The sequence below is a fragment of the Vipera berus genome, assembly GCF_964194415.1.
Source record: "Vipera berus genome assembly, chromosome: Z".
Taxonomy (NCBI): Eukaryota; Metazoa; Chordata; class Lepidosauria; order Squamata; family Viperidae; genus Vipera; species Vipera berus.
In genome coordinates, this window is record NC_138205.1 from 12,541,727 (window position 1) to 12,563,949 (window position 22,223).

The 22,223-nt window shown below is 37.7% G+C and overlaps 1 protein-coding gene across 1 annotated transcript; it reads left to right on the plus strand.

Moving 5' to 3' along the window:
• Positions 1-269: 269 nt before the first annotated feature.
• LOC308678643 (vomeronasal type-2 receptor 116-like) lies at positions 270-10,841 on the plus strand (the record flags this gene model as incomplete). Its single annotated transcript, XM_081345871.1, has 5 exons — positions 270-523; positions 2,179-2,635; positions 8,997-9,224; positions 9,729-9,855; positions 9,943-10,841. 5 exons carry the CDS (start codon positions 270-272, stop codon positions 10,839-10,841), a joined length of 1,965 nt encoding a protein of 654 aa, XP_081201997.1.
• Between the last annotated feature and the right edge of the window lie 11,382 nt (positions 10,842-22,223).

Genomic DNA, 22,223 nt, shown 5'->3' on the forward strand with positions numbered 1-22,223 from the left:
TTTGAAGATGTTCACATATGTGGCTGTCTTATTATCATTAAGAAATTAATCAGTTTGTCTCTTCCAAATCCTATGGGACTCCATGAAAACAGGAGGAAGGGGCACTGAATTATGGTATTTATTATCCGCATGATATTCCAATCTATGGCTGGGAGCCCCAAAGGTCTTTGAGTTGATTTGATATTATGTTGCACTCACTATTTGTGTCTGAAGAACATCTCAAGAAGGCAGGTCAGTCTGATCCACTTCAAATAACTTGTGGCAGAGCGATGCATTTGCACCCAGAAAGAAGACACTCAAGGAAGATGTTAGTATTCATGGAGTTACTGTTAATAGTACTGCCTGAAGTGATGTGCAAGGATCCTGGCCTTCAATGTGACTTTCATCAGCCTCTTCCTATTCGGCACACCTATCATCAGTTTGGAGACATTAATATTGCTGGCATTATTTCTGCCTTCTTTGCATCTTCTAATCCCATTAAATTTATTCAAGATCCTTCTCAGGGATTTCATGAGGGACTTATGTAAGTACACCATTAATTTATTGTCAGGCTCTGAGCCTTGCTGGTATATTACCTGATGCTTGGAATGTTTCCTCTAATGGCAAAAAATCCAGAAAGAAACATCTGAAATAGGATGCCTAGGTTTATTTTATGTGAAATTATATTTTACTTTACTCTCCAGGTAATGTTGAAATGGCGATCAAATCTCCATTTATAACACATCACATCTAAATATCTATTAACATACAAGAATGTGGCTTAATTTATGAAGCTGTTACTATCCTTAAGAAATGGGAAGCACATATTACCCATGATCAGTTTTCTCATTTGATATTTATGGTGCTAAAATGTAGCAATTTCCTTCTGCAACAAAAGCTGTTGTTTGATAGTGGGCCATTCTCACATATAAGAACAAAGAAATAAGAATTATTTCATACGTTCCACAAAATGTGTTGCACTGAATGATTACAAGTGCCATAATGTGAAGCAGACCTTAATGATTTTTTATTTTTTTTTTACAGAATAGTTTTTCAGAATTACCAGCATATTCTGGCTTTAGCCTTTACTATAAAAGAGATCAATGAAAATTCTCAGATCCTACCCAACATCACGCTGGGCTTCCACATTTTTAACAGCAACTTTAGTCCAGGCTGGACTTACTTTGCCTCAATGTTACTGCCTTTCACTCAGGGAAAATTCATCCCTAACTACAAATGTGGGGCCCAAAAAACCTTGACTGCTGTCATTGGGGCACCTGACATCTCTCTTCACATGGCAACTGTGCTCTGCATCTACAAAATTCCTCAGGTAAGATGTGCTGAAGACACACTATCATTCTGCAGGCACCCACAGGTATCTATATGCTTCTCTCTGTGAAAAGGAGAAACTTTTCTGATTCCTACATATTATTTTTTGTTTGATAGGATCAGTAGAGCTGCCTGAGTAATGAGTCGGTTTGAATAGACAGTGGGGATATGTGACATAGGAAAACATTTCTCAATTTTAGAAATTGATCCAAGGTTCATATTTGATATATCCACAATGAGACTACTTCTAGGAAAAGATATTTACTGATATCTGAAGAGTGACATCTTGGTGATATTCCTAAGAATCCTTTCAGATTCCTAGCTATTATTTTTGCTTGATAGGATTAGCATAACAGCATGGGTAATCATAACTCTGAACAGATGGTGGGGCTATTTGACACAGCAAAATATATCCAAATCAAATATTCACAATAAAACTACTTCGACAAAAATGTATTTAATGATACCCCAAGAGTGACATCTTGGTTGATATTTCCCAATAAATGCAACCAGTTGCATAATGTTTCACAATATAACATCAAAGATACCAAAAAATACAAATAAATTTTTAGGCTCACATAGACCTTTTCAACTGCATATGTTTATCTTTCTGTAGTTGATATACGGCTCTGCTCCAGTCATGGATAAAGAGACTCAAGCTGTTTTCTTCCAACAAATGTTTCCGAATGAATCCCACCAACGTAGGGGCCTCCTGCAGCTATTGCTATATTTTAGATGGATCTGGATTGGAATTCTTGTAGTAAAGGATGAGAAAGGAGAGAAATTCCTTCAGGAGGTGCTCCCTACATTTTCTGAGCATGGCATCTGTACTGAATTCATAGCAGAATTCCCAAATGTTGCTTTTTACAGTGATTTTACTGATACCATAGATGAAGGACTACATATATATCATGTTCTCATGAACAAAACAGCCAATGTGATAATTTTATATGGTGAAACCCAGTCCTTAGCAGTTCTGAGAAGCTTCCTCCAGTTTTCAGAAGTGGAGGATATACCAAAGAAGAATAAGATTTGGCTTATAACAGCACAGACAGATTACACTTCAGTTGCCTTTCATAAATTTTGGGATATCCATTTTCTACATGGTGCTTTATCCTTTGCAGTTCATACTAAGGAGGTTCAAAACTTCCGGGAATTTCTTCAAAACTTGAATTCAAACATCAACAACCAGCATGATCATTTTCGGAAAGATTTTTGGGAACAGGCATTTGATTGTTTCTTTGGAAACTTAAAAACGAAGACCTCTGGGAAGAAATGTACTGGACAGGAGAGGCTTGAGACCCTTCCCACATCTGTGTTTGAAACAGTAATGAGTGGCCAGAGTTACAATATTTACAATGCAGTCTATGCTGTGGCACATGCTTTGCAATCTCTGTATCCATCCAAATCCAGGGAAAGAACATTTGTTAAAGAAGGGAGGAAACAGTTTCATAATCAAGTGTTGTGGCAGGTAAGTGTGTAAGCAGAATACTATGGAAACCACCATATCTGCAATTGCAAGATCTGTCCATAGACTAAAGGTAAAGGTAAAGGTAAAGGTTCCCCCGCACATGCGTGCTAGTCGTTTCTGACTCTAGGGGCCGGTGCTCATCTCTGTTTCAAAGTCGAAGAGCCAGCGCTTCTCCGAGGACATCTCCGTGGTCTTGTGGCCGGCATGACTAGACGCCAAAGGCACACGGAACGCTGTTACCTTCCCACCGTAGTGGTCCCTATTTTTGTACTTGCATTTTTAGGTGCTTTCAAACTGCTAGGTTGGCAGAAGCTGGGACGAGTAACAGGGGCTCACTCTGCTACGTGGCACTCGGGATTCGACCCGCCAAACTGCCGACCTTCCGATCGACAAGCTCAGCGTCCTAACCCACTGAGCCACCGCGTCCCTTGTCCATAGACTAGTGAACAATAATTTCTTGAGGGATTGACATTAAGTTTAAATGTGAGATACAGTAATGGATTAACCACTGAAATATTTATATGCTGATGTTAAAATTGTAAATTGCATCCTACAAAATTGTAACCACATCCATGAAATCAAATGCCTGCAAAATTTAGAATGGGATATGGTGATTCTTCCAAGCTGGTTTCTTTTTTGTTTCATACCTATAGACAAAATCTTGCCAGATTGAGCACGTTAATATATGTATCCACAGTATAATCTGTGAACTATTCAGGAAGGAGTGTTTTCATCCTTTTTCTCTCACACATAATATTCAAACTGAGTTGTCTTTTACTTGTCTGAAATATATCCCCTCCCTCCTGAGAATTCACCTCCTTACTACATTTCCATCTCTCTCTCATAAATTCAGTCTATTAATAAATAGAATCAGGTGATCTATTCCATTCACGTGATGTGCAGTAGTTGCTTTTTCTTCTAGATCAGGGGTGTCAAACTTGCCACATCACATGACATGTCGTGATGTATCACAACTTTTTTCCAATTGCTTGAGCTGAGGTGGATGCGGCTTCCCCGTGACAAAACCAGTCCACAGGCCAGCAGTTTTACACCCCTGTTCTAGATGCTTTCTTTGGAATAGTTTGTTAATTGTTAAGTGAGGACTGCACAGATTTTGAAGCATCTCATGTGATTACAACTTCCAACTTCCTTCCAGCTTCCCCATTGACTTTGCTTGTGGAAAGCCAGCAAGGAAGGTTATAAGTCCCAATCATGTAATTTTGGGATGCTGCAACAGTCGGAAATCCAGTTACCAAGTTCCAATATTGTGAACACATGACCACAGGGGTGTTGTGACAGCTGGAATTTCAAGGAAGTCATCAGTACCATATATTTTGCACCAAGCAATTTCAAATGATTGCTGAACAAGCAGACATTGAATGAGGACCACCTGTACTTAGATATTTCTGTGTTGTCTCATATTTACAGACCCCCAAGACATTTTCAGCCCCAAAAGGTTGAAACCATCACCATGTATGTAGGTCAGGACTAATTTTATTGCAAGAGCTGTAGTAACTGAATCATGCAAGTCTGAATGTTTTTAGCTCTCTACCATATTCTTTTTGTTCGATACACTAAGGTTTCTCTGAAATGTTTTCTCAAATCATATTTCTTAATCAAGGTTCAAGTACTTCTTATCTGAATGTTACCTTGATAGTGGCTCTCCCTTCTGTCCTTCAAGACCATTCATATGATGATCAGAAATGTAGATATTTCCCCATTCACAACATATTAGCTGTGGGAGAAGGACCCTGACTACCTCTGCCTCTTGCTAGCTGTCCAGGAATAGGGATATCAGACACCCTAGCCCAGTCCTGTACGTGAGTTAAGACTGAATGCATATCACTCCTCTAAGTGAAGTGGTCCTGAATCCCATCTAGGTTACCATACTTAGTATGCCTTTTTTTCAAATTTTATTGATTTTCTAATATTACTTTCACATATTTGAAAAGCAACGTGGTGGCTGAGTAGTAGAAATTCAATTACATACAGATATCATTAGTACAGATTTCAAACTTTTACCATAAACATTTCCTCTCTTTTTCTCTTCATATATACTATTCTATTTGTAAATTTAAAAACAAGTTTTATCCTATCAATCACATGGAAAATAACTTTCTTACATATATCAGTAATTTTAGTTTACATATACTCTAGTTGTTTTAACATATAATCTTTTAGACAATCAATGACCTAGTAGATTTTTCAGTTTTAATTTCCACTAACATTTAGATTTAACGTTTGATATTTATCATTCCCAAGATTTTTAATATACTCCCAATTCATCTATCACCATTTCTCACAAAATCTAATATTCAAAATACACATCTTGATTATTTAACTTCTCACCCTCTATGTCAACAAATTAAGAATACAATGATATTCCTTTTTGCTAGTTTTCAATTTTTTGTTAAGTAGTAATCAAAATTTCTTTTTATTTCAGTATTTAATATTTCCTCTCTCTTCCTCTTTGTATCTGCTATCTCTTGCTTAAACTAATAATTTCCATTTTTGACGTTCCAGATAGACCTCTTTATTACTTTCATCAATACGTTCTTAGCTTATCTATATCCTATTCACCTTTACATGACCTTTATGCACAAATCAAATTTATCTATTAGTATTTATACTGCTAAGTTTTAATGACCAAAAACTTTTCTTTATCTCAGTTCATAACAATGTCTTGTGTTCAACATGTACATCTTATCTATTTAAGTACATTCTGTTTTAGATTTCAATAAGATGATCAAAACTCCATTCTTCTTCAGTCTTATCTAGCTTTTTTCCTTTGCCAAATTGTCTTCCATGGCCTTGTTTTTGGGTCATCAAACCAATCTTCTTGTAATGTCATATATATTAATTGATGTTGGCAAAACCATCCGGTCACCATTTTTTTGAGAGGACTTGTAGATCTAGTGGGTCATCTCTTTATTCTTCCATATTGATGTGGTTGTTCTGAATTGTTTATCTTCTCATCCAACTGTTCTTTTTCTAGATCCTTCAATTCCTTCTGATTTGTATAGGAAACCTTTTCCTTTTTCCAAGTTGTCGGTATCTTTTCTGGATTTTCAAATGTCAATATTTGTTGAATAATTGATTCTTCTGTTGTGATATTTAAATGTTTCATTTTTTTCTATTGTATTTTGTATAGACGATTCTTTAGTTGTGGTCAAAGTTTGTGTTTTCATATCTGGGCTGTCTTCTTGTTCCTTCCCATAGCCTCTTAGTTTTTCATTGGCTGTGATAAGAGTTTGTATTATTGTTTTCAACATAGAGAGAATGTGGTTGATCTTCATCCATAAGGAAATTTTGTTCCTGGTCTTCTTCCATCTTAGACTAAAAGCTTTACACTTAGAAAATCCAAAAGAAAGAAAAAGTTTTTTTTTTCCTGGGTAAGGAACACAGAGGCTTTCACAGCTGTTGTTTCAAAATATTCAAGGTTATGTATCTTATCTATTTCCCTGGGCAGTCAGCCAGGCCCCTAGAAAATAACAGATTAAAATATCAAATTTGACCACATGGTGTTGCCTCTACCTTTTAAAGTTTCCCTTTGAGCACCAGAGTTATTTTAATCTTTTCCATTTTTCTTCTTTTTTATGAAAAACCCAGATTTTCAACAGAAATAGATAATGAAAAAAAGTCTTTCAGTCCACAAGCTTTGAGAAATAAAATTTCAATTGGGATTCAGTTTCTTTTTCAATATTTTAAATTCTCCTGGGTGGTTGTTCACCGCTCTTTCAGGAGGGAGGGCTAAAATCCACTTTCTCTCACCACAAGGGGAAAAATGTTTAGCAGCTTAAGGAGGTACAGAAAATAATTAGGGTGTAAAAGAGGTATATCTCACCCAGTCTCTTCCGCACTGCTTTAAAAGTTGCCTGGTAGAAAATGTGACTTCGGCTGTTCGCAGTCTAGGGACTGGCCACTGGTTTGGAGGGATCGCCAGGTCTAACAGGAGAGTTGTGGCGCTCCTGTGATCCAGCGAATGTCCCTCCTTACTGTTTGCCTCTTCGGGGTGACTTTCGGCCCTTTTCAGGGCCCCCCAGCAATGCAAAACTGAAGGGGGAGACAGAGCAAGTCTCCCAGCCGTCTATGACAGCTGCACAACAAACCAGAAATCAACTTAGTATGCGTTATGGCCATTTGTCTCTCTGTTTTAAACATAAGGTAATATAGCAAATGCATAACACAATATCTAGATAAAACATATTGTAACTGGAAAGGGTTTTATATCTGTCTGTATGTACATACAGACATATAGACCTTTTCAGTTAGATTTTGTTTTAACTTGTTAGTTTCTTGCCTCTAGTCTGTTTGATTTTAACTATACTGTAATTGAAATCAAATTTTAGCACAGCTACAAATATAAGGCTCGTAAGAAGAGTATTCAATTATTGTTGTTGTTGTTAGCTGAGAAGTCATGTCCAACCCATTGCAACCCTATGGACAATGTTCCTCCAGGCCTTCCTGTCCTCTACCATCTTCTGGAGTCCATTTAAGCTCACGCCTACTGCTTCAGTGACTCCATCCAGCCACCTCATTCTCTGTCGTCCCCTTATTCTATTGCCCTCAATCTTTCCCAGCATTAGGCTCTTCTCCAGTGAGTCCTTCCTTCTCATTAGGTGGTCAAAGTATTTGAGTATTATTCTTTGGCGCTCAGCCTTTTTTGTGGTCCAACTTTCACTGCCATACATTGCAACTGGGAAGATCATAGCCTTGAGTATACGCACTTTTGTTGACAGGGTGATGTCTGCTTTTTAGTATGCTGTCTAGATTTGCCATGGCTTTCCTCTCGAGGAAAATAAAATCTGTCACTACCTCCATTTCTTCCCCAACTATTTGCCAGGAATTGAGAGAGCCGGATGCCATGATCTTGGTTTTCTTAATGTTAAGTTTCAACCCAGGTTTTGCACTCTCCTTCTTCACCCACAACAAGAGGATCTTATATTATATATTATATTACATTATTATCAATTATTATAGCCCTATATATTCTACGTATTGTTGTTGTTTAATCATTAAGTCATGTCTGAGTCTTTGCGGCCTCCTGGACCACAACACCCAAGGCCCCCCTATCCTCCACTGTCTCACAGAATTTGCCCAAATTGATGTTCATTGTTCTGAAGACACTATCTAACCATCTCATCCTCTGCTGTCATTTTGACTTCTCCTTTTGCTTTCCTTCTTTTCCAACATCAGGATCTTTTCCAATGAGTCCTGTCTTCTCATTAGGTGGCCAAAGTATTTGAGCTTCAGCTTCAATATCTGTCCTCCAAAGCAGTCAGAGATTATTTCATTTAGGATTGACCGATTCACTCTCCTTGTACTCCAAGGGGCTCTCAAAAGTCTTCGCCAGCACCACAAATCGAAAGCATCAATTCTTTGGTGCTCAGCCTTCCTTATGGTCCAACTCTCACAGTTGTACATTTACTGGGAAAACCATAGCTTTGACTATACAGACTTTTGACAGCAAGATGATGTCTTTGCTTTTTAATATGCTGTGTAGGTTTGCTATAGCTTTCCTCCCATGGAGTAAGCCTCTCTTAATTTCATGGCTGAAGCCACTATCTGCAGTGATTTTGTAGCCCAAGAAAATAAATCTGTCATTACTTCCATTTCTTCTCCTTCTGTTTGCCAGGAGTGATGGGACCAGATGCCATGATCTTAGTTTTTTCATGTTGAGTTTCAAGCTAACTTTTGCACTCTCCCAGTTTACCTTCATCAAGAGGTTCTTTATTTCCTCTTCACTTTCTGCCATTAAAATAATATTGTCTGTTTATCTGAGGTTGTTAATATTTTTCCTGGATATCTTAATTCCAGCTTGTGATTTTTCCAGCCTGGAGTTTTTCATGATTTACTTTATTGTGTGAAATGAGCACAATTATATGGTAGTTTAAACTTCTTAATATTTATTATATATTTATTACAAATCCTCTGGCTTGAGTAGTTTTAACAATTAAACTACAAAGGTTTTGATTTGTTTTGTTTTGCAATTCTATGCTAATTTTGTTTCAGTAAGCTGATATGTTATTTCTGACTTTGTGTTAGAATGATTGTTATGTCATTTGTTTTATACTGGCCTACAACTAAATTTTAAAAAATGTTTATTTTTTCTTTGTTTAAAGAAACATTCATATGAATGTTTTGAATATATGAATTATGTCTCTCTCCCTCAGTCCTGTTCTCTCTCTTTTCCTTTCTGAGTATCAATATATTTCAGGTTCATTCTTTTTTGAGAAGTGTCAGATTCAACAACAGTGTTGGTGAAAAGATCTCCTTTGACAAAAATGGAGAGTTCATTGGTGGATTTGATATTATCAACTGGATCACATTCCCAAACCAATCCTTTGTGAGGGTCAAAGTAGGAATAATAGATCCCACAGCTCCAGCAGACAAGTTGTTGAATATTTCTGTGCATTCCATCATATGGCCAGTAGGCTTTAATCAGGTTAGCTTTTTGAATCTAGATTCATCTGTCTTCATTTAAATATCCTTATTGATGAAAGTCTCAAAGCATCATTTCTGACTAAACTACAGTAGGTACAAATGTCATGCAGAAAGAAAAATATCAGTAAGAATTTTTTTTACTTTTCTAGCAATTGCTATTGAACATTGTACCCTTTATTTTGCCTCCATGTTAATTATGGACAATGGTTTTCATGGTTTTGGCGTAAAAACTGCAAGCTAGTATACTAGATTTCATCAGTTAGCTGGCTTCAAAATTCAGAAGTTGAGAAAACAAACTTTAACTATTCAGCACATAAATTGTCATTGGACAGTGGGGATAGAAGGCCACAAAAACCAATAATTGTAGATATTTAATTCATTATTCTTTCAGACCAATTACATCAAAAATTATGTTATCACACTATTGATTGCACACTAACAGTATCACTCCAAGCACTTCCTTTCCTCTCTGTATCTTAAAATATTCTTCTTCATTCATTGATAGACATTACCTCTATCTTTGTGTAATGATCCCTGTGAGACAGGATACAGCAAGGCCAAGAAAGAAGAGGAGTGGTTTTGCTGTTATGATTGCCACCTATGTCCAGAAGGGAAAATATCAAAGAAGAAGGGTAGGAAATTTTCAAATATAATGGGACTAAGCCAAGATGGCAAAACACTATAATTCCCTATATCAATTCACATGCATTCTTTTCCAGATGTAGATGACTGCTCTCCATGTCCAGAGGACCAATATCCAAATCCTGACAAAAATATGTGCCTTCCAAAGCGGATCACCTTTTTGTCCTATGAAGAACCCTTGGGGATCAGTCTGACTGCTCTTTCTCTTTGCTTTTCATTGATGACAACTTTGGTAATCTCAATCTTTGTGAAACACAAAGTTACTCCCATTGTCAAAGCCAACAATCGGAATCTCACTTATACACTCCTAGTTTCTCTTCTCCTTTCTTTACTTTGTGTCTTTCTATTTATTGGGAGACCTGAAAAGATTGTTTGTCTCCTTCGACAACCAGCTTTTGCTCTGATCTTTTCTGTGGCAGTTTCTTGTGTATTGGCCAAAACCTTTGTTGTGGTTCTAGCATTCATGGCCACCAAACCTGGTTCCAAATGGAGGAAATGGGTGGGGGGAAGAATGGTTAGTTTCATTCTACTCTCCTGCTCCCTTTTTCAAATATGTGTTTGTGCTGTGTGGATGATAGCCTCACCACCATATCCAGATTTTGATGTGCATTCAGTACCTGAAGAACTGATCCTGGAGTGTAATGAAGACTCGGTCATGTTCTACTGTGTTTTGGGTTTTATGGGTTTTCTTGCTCTGGTTAGTTTCTCTGCTGCTTTTCTAGCTAGGAAGTTGCCTGACAGTTTCAATGAAGCCAAATTCATCACCTTCAGCATGTTGGTCTTCTGCAGTGTTTGGCTGTGCTTTATTCCAACCTATCTAAGCACAAGGGGAAAATATACATTGGCTATGGAGATCTTCTCCATGATCTCCTCCAGTGCTGGATTATTGGTATGCATTTTTTCCCCCAAGTGCTTTATCATTGTGATGAGACCTGAACTGAACAATAAACATCAGCTCATGAATAGAAAGTTTTAACAAATCTCTCTGTTTCCCTGACATCATATATGATGTATGTTGGGGAAGTTATTCACTTGTACACTGGAGCCACAAAGCAATGTGCAGTTAGATTGGCCTTCTACGATGCCCTGTCCCCTAGGACATGGGATAGTTTGAAACTCTTTTTTCTTCTGGAAGTCAATTATAATTGGGGGCCATAAAAAGTATAAATAAATAAATAATAGGACAAATCGGTTTGTTGAGATATTTCAGTTATGCGATAGACCGTTCTGACTAAATATATAGATTAAATGTGAATTATATATTTAATTTTATTGGTCATCTTAATTCATATCCAGACTAGAATATGTAACAAGAAGTGGGCATTAAACTAAATGAGCCTTTCATTTAAACAGGGAAGATCTATGAATTGGGTTTTTTAAAAAAATATTTTATTGTTTTTTTTACAATAACAATCTCCAGTGCCTGGTGTACAGTGTGTTGTCTTGGTTTATCTATTTGGAAAAAAAAGAAAATAATTAAAAAGCAGTCAATAATAATTGATTTTTATAATTCCATAATTAGTATATTAATTAATGATATATTTCTTTGATCTTCCCTTCACCCATTTGTATTCTCCTTCTTCAACCTTAAACAGATATAATAATAATAGTAATAATAATAATAATAATAATAATAATAATAATAATAATAATAATAATAATAATAATAATAATAATAATAATAATAATAATAATAATTTTATTTATATACCGCCCTTCTCTCAAAGGACTCATGGCGGTGAACAGGGCAAATATATAAAAATACAAAAATACAAAAGTTAAAAAAGAATTAAATACAATGCCCAAACTAAAATAGTAAATACATATATTAAAAAACAACAATAAAATCCCAAACCCATCCCCCATCAGGCCAGGCTGGCTTGTTCGAATAAGTGCATCTTCAGATCGCGTCAGAAGGAGCGAAGGTCGGGCGCCATCTGGAGCTCGACCGGCAACCGATTCCATAAATCCGGGGCGCCCACAGAGAAGGACCTCCCCCTGGGGGCCACCAGACGACATTCTCTGACCGGTGGCACCCTGAGGAGGCCCTCTCTGTGGGAACGCACAGGGCGGAGGGAAGTTGATGCCGGCAGCAGGTGATCCCTGAGGTACTCCGGACCCATGCCATGTAGGGCCTTGAACACCATCACCAGTACCTTGAATCTCACTCAGAAGACAACTGGGAGCCAATGCAGCTCACGGAGCAGAGATGTAACATGGGAGTATCGGGAGACTCCCAACACAACTCTCGCAGCTGCATTCTGTACAAGTTGGAGCCTCCGAGTGGTCTTCAAGGGCAGCCCCATGTAGAGAGCGTTGCAGTAGTCTAAACGAGAGGTCACGAGCGCATGAGTGACTGTACGCAGGGCATCCCAGTCTAGATAGGGCCGCAACTGGCGCACCAGGCGAACCTGGGCGAAGGCCCCCCTAGTCACGGCCACTATGTGATCTTCCAAAGTAAGCCGTGAATCTAGGAGGACTCCCAAGTTGTGAGCCCTATCTATGGGGGGTAATAGCTCACCCCCCATAGAAAGAGATGGGATATTCTGAATATCCCGGTATGCCGGTATGCACAGCCACTCAGTCTTGTCGGGGTTGAGTTGAAGTCTGTTCCTCCCCATCCAGACCCGAACCACTTCCAGGCAACGGGACATCACATCGAGGGCATCACTGGGGTGGTTTGGGGTTGAAATAAAAAGTTGGGTATCATCAGCGTCCTGATGATACCCAACTCCAAAACCACGAATGATCTCACCCAGAGGTTTCATGTAGATGTTGAACAGGAGAGGCGAGAGGACCGACCCCTGAGGAACTCCACAAGCGAGAGGCCTCGAGGTCGACCTCTGCCCCCCTGCCAACACCGACTGCGAACGTCCCAGGAGATAGGAGGAGAACCACTGAAAAACTGTGCCTCCCACTCCCAATCCCCTGAGACGCCGGATTTTTCAGATAATTACTTATCATCAGCTTATATTATTCTTATAGAAATCATCTCATTAGTTCACCAGACATCCTTTTTTCACAGTTCATGTTTAAGCTTAATTTCCCCTTTATATTCAATCCATTCTTATCATGATTTTCTCAATGTTAGTCATCTAAATATGCATTTTTTCCATTTAAGTACACAATCCCAATATTTTCGTATTTCATTCATTATAAAAGTACTATGTTCCTTATCTATCTTATAGCATCTGCATATAACATCCTTTCCGATGAGCTTATATTTCACTTATATTTATAAAAATTATATCTTCCCAATATTTTTACATTTCATATATTGTAAAACATACTCTACTTCTTAAATCTCTTATCCCTCTTGTTGTAGAGCCCCTTTATGTTCAAAGTTTTCTATTCTTTTAACCATATTCAAACAAGTGTTTACTCATGTAATACTCTATCTGGTAGGATGAGTCGAATCTCTTGAATCTTTCTCTAGTCTTCTTCTTTTGCCAAGTAGCTTTCCAAGTTGATATACTGTATTTTGCTTACCCTGCAGTTTCTGTATTTTTGTAAGTTTTGTTGGGAATAAAGAAGATAGAATAAGTAAAATATATACTTTCTGTCTCCCAAACTCTGATGATTTGTAGAGATGGAGGTCAAGGTTATGAAGGGGCTGTGTGCAGCAAGCTGCTATGCCTCAATGTCTTCTTTACCTCATGTCTATGAGCTCACCCCAATTAGCACCACCAAGGACTGCCAGGAACCATCAAGATATGTGAGACTCTACCCTGGCTGGGATGTTCTTAAAGATGGACAAGGGAATACACCAATAACAATGCTGTTGCTCTGTGCTCTTTGCTGCTTGCTAAAACTGTATAAAAGTAATAAACTCTGCGTAGGCAGACAGATGTTTTGGACACCCTTCGATGACTGGTTTCTGAATCCCACACCTGGCACCTGAACAGGGAGCTCCCTCTGGGGTAGCAACTTCCAACATACTTACCTTGGTCTGGAATAGATCCCAAGGTGCACCTTCATCCTACGGGACCCCTCAAAGGTAAGTATGGGTTGCAATCTATCTCACCATCAGCAACAGCATGTGCAGGAACTTCGATTCCTGCTACAAAAGTCAGGGATTACAGTGCCTGAGGCAGAAATAAGGAGGTGGTTGGAGAGATAGGGAAACATTGTTCCTGGTATCCAGAGTGTGGGACACTCCGTTTATAGGACTGGGTAAAGATAGGACATACTTTACATCTTGAACCCCAGTTCAGAAATTACATCTATGATTTCAATTCCGTCACACAGTGGAAAAAATTGTCTCTGATGCTTTGGCAGGACAACAATTGGCCACAAAACCTCCACCTGATTACGATCAAATAAAATTCCCCCCCAAAATCATCTTCAATTGAACCTTCAGCTCCTCATGAAGAGGTTAATTCTTCTGCTTCTTCATGGCCATTGTATACTCCCATGAGGCAAATTTTAAAGGAACAATTAGCAAAAGGGGATGGAATGTAGAAGAAATTGATGATGGGTCTGGTCCCTTTGCTCCAGTTGATGCTCAGATTGTTTTACCAGCTGCCACTTTACAGGTTTCTTCTGAATGCGCTTACCGAGCATTTGGAAAAGTGCCTGTTTCTGGGCAAGCCTCATCAACCCTTCTCTAACATCAGGAAGAGAAGAAGGCTACTGAGCCGTATCCTGATTTTGTTAACAGATTACAGGATATAGGAACAGCCTCTTATCAAACCAATTTATTGGCAGCCGCTTTATTGCAAGGCAGCAAGCCTCAAGGAAAGTGTTATAACTGTGGTAAACCCGGTCATTATAAAAGGGAATGTCAAAATCCAGGATGGGGGGTATGTCTGCAGCATCCCACAGCCCTTTCTATCACAGGTTGAAACCAAAAGCAAGTTTTTTTTCTGTCGTTTTCTTTTAATCTGGCTCTTTGGACTATTCGATTCCTTTTGTCAGAGGTGAGGACACCTCCCACTTCACACCTGCAAAAGACCCCAGGTTCAATATTCCTTTTAGTCTTGTTCCACTGTCTTTTAAACTTGGTGGGATAAATTGTAAGTAACCATAAATGGTCCCCTCCTTTTAATTAAAAGGGGAGGCCTGTTTTGGCCTCAAACTCCAAATTGATGTGTGTTTTGTTTTGTTATATATATATTTGGATATTTGGAACATTAAGCTTGGACTTGAAATGGTGAGAAAAATGGGAGATGGTTAAAGGGCCCTATAAAACCATGTTTGGTTGGAATCACCTCCTGATTTTTCTTGCATCTTGCAGGACAAGCCATATGTCTAAATCAGGGGTCAGCAACCTGAAACAGTGAAAGAGCCACTTGGAACCGGTTCTCTCACAAAAGGAAAAACTGGAAGCCGCAAAAAATGTGTGCGCATGCGCGCACGTGGGCAGAACAGGGTTTGACTGAAGAGTGGAGCCAAGGCGAGATATGCACCTACCCTGCATATTTGAATTGATTGGTTCAACTTTTTTAGTCCTTTTTTTTTTTTGGACTGCACATGGCAGAGGACTGGGAGCCACAGGAGATGGCTGAAAGAGCTGCGTGTGGCTCCGGAGCCGCGGGTTGCAGACCTGTGGTCTAAATGAATGTTGTTTTACTAGTATTTGCGTATATATGTCTGTCTATGTACTTCTGTGTTATTCCAAGACTTGGAAGAGGGTTAAAACCCCCTCTATTAACAATAAACAAAAAGGCCTTATTTAAAAACAAACAAACAAAAAGAGATTTGGAACAAGGAACTCATTGGCTTGTGAACAGCTCCTGAAATTATAATAATAGTGATTGGTTTGCCTGGAGAAAGTATGAAATGAAATTTTTGTATGTGAAATTGTTTATGCCGGCAGTTGGAATGGATGTGAATGAGTTAATTTGCTGATGTGTAAATGTGTGTGTGTGTTAGCCCTCAAAACTCTGCATTGTTTTGTTTAGATTTGTAAGTTTTAACATACTTGATGGAAGTTAAAACATCATCACCTCACATTCCTGGAATATAAAAGCAACAGAAATGCAGTACTAAAAGCCCAGCAATAGAGCAGCATATAATATTGGGAAAATAAGGAGCGTTAAAAAATACAGCTAATAAGTTCAATAGAATTAGCAGAACACTGGCATTGTACCGCACCAAAATACTTGGAGAAATGAGGAAGTCGCTCACTAAAAGAATTTATAAATTAATTAAGATTTTTTACTTAATATAGATGCCCAGGATGAATTTGGAGGCTACAGCCAAACTGGACCTTTTTTCAAGGGATCCCATGCTTTGTATGTCTGAATGCTTGGAGTTGGTCTCCAGGTGAAGTTTGTTGAGACTTAATACATACATTAATGGTAAAGTAGCCCTGAATACCAGGGATTTGAGCTGTTCCTAGAAATGGATTGGCAGCCAGTTCTAATGGCAGACCACTGATTTAACATGCTTGCCTTGACCAACTATGAGTTAGATGGCTACCTTTCTAATTTGACCCAATTTGAAGTTTCAGGGCCATTTTCATTGTAATGCAAGGCTATCTTTATCCATGTTGTAGATATCAGCATACACTGGTAAAAGGGTGCATATTTGGGTCATCAGGAACAATTGGACATAATAATAATAATAATAATAATAATAATAATAATAATAATAATAATAATAATAATAATAATAATAATAATAATAATAATAATAATAATAATAATAATAATAATAATAGCTTCTACTTCATTATTTCAGGAAAATATTAAACAGAGATCTGTTGAGGAAAGGTTTTGATATACTGTGGGTACATAGCACTGTCTATACCATCACAAACAAGTGACAGTCCAGACTCTTTTTAAAATCCTCGAGTGATGGAGTGCCCACAATTTCTGCAGGCAAGTTGTTCCACTGGTTAACTGTCCTTACTGTCAGGAAGTTTCTCCTTAAATCCAGGTGGCTTCTCTCTTTGATCAGTTTCCAACCATTGTTGGAAACTGATCAAAGCTCCTGCCCTCTGGAGCTTTGTAAAATAATGTGACCCCTTCTTCTTTGTGGCAGCCATTCAAATACTGGAATACTAATATCATGTCTCCCCTATTCCTTCTTTTCTTTAGTCTAGCCAGACCGTAGTCCTGCCGCCATTTTTTGTATGTTTTAGTCTCCAGGCCTTTGATCATCTTGGTTGCTCTTCTCTGATTTTTTTCCAAACTCTCAACATCGTTTTTGTAATATGGTGACCAAAATTGGCTGCAGTATTCCATGTGTGGTCTTACTAGGGTTTTATAAAGCGGTATTAATACTTTGCGTGATCTTAGAATAGAATAGATCCACAGTAGCTATAATCAATGACTAAATCTGTGCCTATATTTACATCTCTGTTTTGGTTTACAGATCCCAAGATTTTATTTTTTGTATTGTGGCTCATTCCTTTTAGCCTCAGGATGCTGTCAGATGTTTTGAAGTTGTTTACATACATGACAGTGTCACTACTATAGGGAAATTAGCTTTTTTTTTCCTTCCAAATCCCATGGGTCTCCATGGAAAAAGGAGGAAATGACCCTGAAGGATGTTATTTATTGTTCCCATGATATTCCTTCCCATGGATGGAAGACCCAAAGCTTTCTGAGCTGATTTGATAGTATGTTACACTCTCTATTTCTCTTTGAAAAACATCTCAAGAATACAGGTCAAACTGATCTACTTCAAAGATCTTGTTGCAGACAGAGGCATTGGCTCACAAAAAGAAGAAACTCATGGTAGATGTTAGTATTCATGGAGTTACTGTCAATAGTAATGCCTCAAGTGGTGTGCAAGGATCCTAGCCTTCAGTGTGGCTTTCATGAGCCTCTTCCTATTCACCACAGATATCATCAGCATGGAGATGTTAACACTGCGGGCATAATTTCTGTATTTTTTACATTTTCTAAACCCATTGATTTCAGTCAAAATCCTTCTCAAGGATTTCATGATGGACTTATGTAAGCGCAAAATCATTTCATTGTCAGGTTCTGGACATTGGTGTTAAATGGCATGAGGCTTGAAGTGTTTTTCTTTAATGACAAAAGATTTGGAAAGAAGCACCTTAAACAGGATGCTAGATTTATTTTATGTGAAAATATATTCTGCTTCGGTTTCCATGCAAAGTTGAAAAAGGGTAAAACCTCCATTTATATAAAAAAATCCATCTAAATATATATAAATACAGAGGAACGTATGTCTTAATTTATGGAAGAATGCAATAGCACTTAAACTTATATACTGCTCTACAGTGCTTTACAGCACTCTCTGAGCAGTTTATAACATCAGCATATTTCCCCCCCCCAAAAAAAATAGGTTCTCATTTTATTGACCTTGGAAGGATGGAAGGATGAGTTAACCTTGAGCTGGTCAGGATAAATTTCTTGGCAGTTGGCAGAGTTAGCTTACAAAACTGCATTTCAATCACTGTGCCACCAAGGTTCAGATAAAACTAACACTAAGAATTGTTTGAGGGGAGGGGGCATATATTTCCTTTGATATCTTTTCTCATTTGATACTTAGCAATTTCATCCATATTTAAAAACTGAGGTTGGATACTAGGCCTTTCTCTAAAGAAATCATGCTTCCAATTTCAAGCCAGTATTTGATTTGTATTAAAAAATAAACTCCAATTCCTGTGAGGGTTTATATGATCTATATCAGGGGTCTTCAAACTTGGCCTTTTTATGACTTGTGGACTTCAACTCCCAGAATTCCTCAGCCAGCATGCCTGGCTAAGGAATTCTGGAAATTGAAGTCCACATGTCATAAAAGGGCCAAGTTTGAAGACCCCTGATCTATATAGTATTTTGCTTTGCACTTTTAAGGAACTTAGATGAATAATAAAAATAATGTACTGAAACATTCCACAAATCTGTTGTACTGAAAAATAACAAGGAGGAAACAACTCTTAATGCATATTTAATGGTGATTTTTTTTTTGGTTTTACAGGATATTTTTTCAGAATTACCAGCATATCCTGCCATTAGTATTTACTGTACAACAGATTAATGAAAACTCCCAACTTCTACCCATACTATATTAAAGCACATTCCACAAAATGTGTTGCACTGAAAGATTACAAATGCTGTAATAAGAAGCAGACCTTTATTATTGCTTTTTTAACTTTGTTTTTTCTGCAGAATATTTTTTCAGAATTATCAGCATATCCTAGCCTTAGTGTTTACTGTAAAAAAGATTAATGAAAACTCCCAACTTCTACCCAATTTCACACTGGGCTTCCACATTTTTAACAGCCATTTTAGTCCAGGCTGGACTTACTTTGCCTCAATGTTACTGCCTTTCACTCAGGGAAAATTCATCCCTAACTACAAGTGTGGGGTCCCAAATACCTTGGCTGCAGTCATTGGGACACCTGACATCTCTCTTCACATGGCAACTGTATTGGACATCTACAAAGTTCCTCAGGTAAGATGTGCTGAAGATATACATTATCATTTTGCCATACTTCCACAGACATTTGTATGCTTTTTTCTGTAAAAAGGGGAGGCCTTTCAGATTCCTAGGTATTATTTTCTGCTTGACTCATCATAGCAGCATGAATAATTGTCACACTGAACAGACGGTGGAGATATTTGACACAGCAAAACATTCTCCAATTCTAGACACTGAACTATAGTTTAAATCTGAAATATTCACAATGAGACTACTTCCAGGAAAAGGTATTTACTGATGACTTAATAGTGATATCTTGGTTGATATTTCCAAATAAATACAACTCATATTTCATTATATAACTCAGGGACAAATGAATATTCATGTTTTCAGAGGCTCACATAGACCTTTGGAATTGCATGTTTATCTTTCTGCAGTTGACCTATGGCTCTGCTCCAGTCTTGGATGGAAAGACTCAGTCAATTTTCTTCCAACAAATGTTTCCAGATGAATCCCAGCAACATAAGGGCCTTCTGTATTTACTGCTGTATTTTAGATGGATCTGGATTGGAATTCTTGTAGTAAAAGATGAGAAAGGAGAGAAATTTCTCCAGGAGGTTCTCCCCATATTTTCTGAGCATGGCATCTGCACTGAGTTCATAGAAGAGCTCCCAAATGTAGCTTTTTACAGTGATTTTACTGATACCATAGATGAAGGGCTACATATCTACCAGGTTCTCATGAACAGCACTGCTAATGTGGTAATTTTATATGGTGAAACTCAGTCCATATCAGTTCTCAGGACTTTCCTCCAGTTTTCAGAAGTGGAGGATATACCAAAGAAGAAAAAGATATGGCTTATAAATGCTCAGACTGATTATACTTCCATGTCTGTTCATAAATCTTGGGATATCCATTTCCTACATGGTGCTTTATCCTTTGCAGTTCACTCAAAGGAGGTCCAAGACTTCCAGGAATTTCTTCAGAACTTAAGTCCAAACAACAACCAACAGGATCATTTTTTGAAAGATTTTTGGGAACAGGCATTTGATTGTTTCTTTGCAAACTCAAAAATGGAGAACTCTGGGAAGAAATGTACTGGACAGGAGAGGCTTGAGACTCTTCCCATGTCTGTGTTTGAAACAAGCATGAGTGGACAGAGTTACAATATTTACAATGCAGTCCATGTTGTGGCACATGCGCTGCAATCTCTGTATTTATCCAAATCCAGGGGGGGGAAAGGAAGGAAACAGTTTCACAATGAAATGTGGTGGGAGGTAAGTCTGTAATTAGAATAGTCAGAAACCACCATATCTGTAATTGCAATATCTGTTGGCAAACTGTAGCAAATATTTTCTAGGGATATTGATATTAAGTCTAAAAGGTGTGCAATTCATTTGAAAATGTAACTGAAATCTTTTATGGGGAAAAATAACAATAAACATATACAATAAATTGGTTGCATAAGTCTGCCCACTATCCTGTAACTAGGGATATGGCTGCATTGATAATTAGCCAATCACATTCAAACTGATGGAAACTAGGTAGGCAGTACACACCTGCATCAATTTAAATATCTCTAATCTAGTTTGTATAAAGTACAGCTGTTCTAGTAGGATTTTTGTGACATTTACTTAGTTGCCTTTTAAGCAAAAGCTATGATCTGCAAAGAGCATAAAAACATCAAAGGGATCTCATTGTAGGAAGGTATCAGTCAAAAGAAGGGTACAAGTGCAAGTACTAATTATGTATTATATATGACAACAATGTCCTATGTTCTTCATATGTCTGGGCTGTGGGTTAGGGTGGGAAGATGGAATATTTTTCTTACAGAGAAAAAAAAACATCCAAGCCTGGCCCAATTTAGCAAAAACCTACATTAGGTCTGACAAAAGCCTGTGGGAAAATGTATTATGGTCTGATAAGAATAAAGTTGAAATTTTGACCATAAAATTCCAAACAGAATTTTGAACACAAGCACAAAAATAACAATGTGCACCACCAAAGCTACAGAAAACCCATAGCAAAGCATGTTGGTGGAAGCATTATGCTTTGGGACTGCTTTTCTCCAGCTGGAACTGGGGCTTTTGTCAAGGTGGAGGGAATTATGAACAATTCCAAATATCAGTCAATTGTGGCACAAAAATTTCAGGCTTCTGCTAAAATGCTGAAGATGAAGAGAATTTTCATCTTTCAATATGAGAATGACCCAAAACATACCTCAAAATCAGCAAAAGAATGGATTTACCAGAAGAAGAATAAAGTTTTGAAATACGCAAGACAGCCCCCAGATCAGAATCTAATTAAAAATCTGTGGGCTGACCTGTAGAGGGCAATGCACAAGAAATACCCTTGCAAAATGAGAGATTTGGACTGCTTTGGCATGAAAGAGTGGGCATAGATTGCCAAAATAAGATACGCCATGCTCAACAAAATAATAGTTTGATAGTGTACACATTTATACAACCACATTATTTTTTTATTTCTCCCACCAAAAAGTTTTTAGTTTCAGTTCAAGTGAAAAACAATAAACTAAATTGTACAGTTTATATATTATATTAAAGATGGAAAATATTCTGAAGTGATTTATCTTTCTCTGATATTTTTATATCTTTAGAACCTGGCATTTTAACAGGGTACATAGCAGTGTGGTGGTTCATGAGGTTGGGATGCTGGTTGACAATCAGCACATCCATGTTAGAGACTACAAAACATAATTTATTTGCCTTTTTATATTGCAATTCTATGCTAAATTTATTTCAGTGATCTGATAGTTTACCTTTACTTCTGTTTTGTAATGACTGTCATGTTATTTGTTTGGTATTGGTCTACAACTAAAAAATGACTTTGTATATTCTTTCTTTAAAGAGGCTTTTATACACACACACATACACACACACACACACATATATATTGATCATATAAATTATTTTTGCCTCCCTCTGTCTTGTTCTCTCTTTGTCCCTCTCTCCCTTTTGATGTATTTCAGGTCCATTCCTTTCTGAAAAGTGTCAGA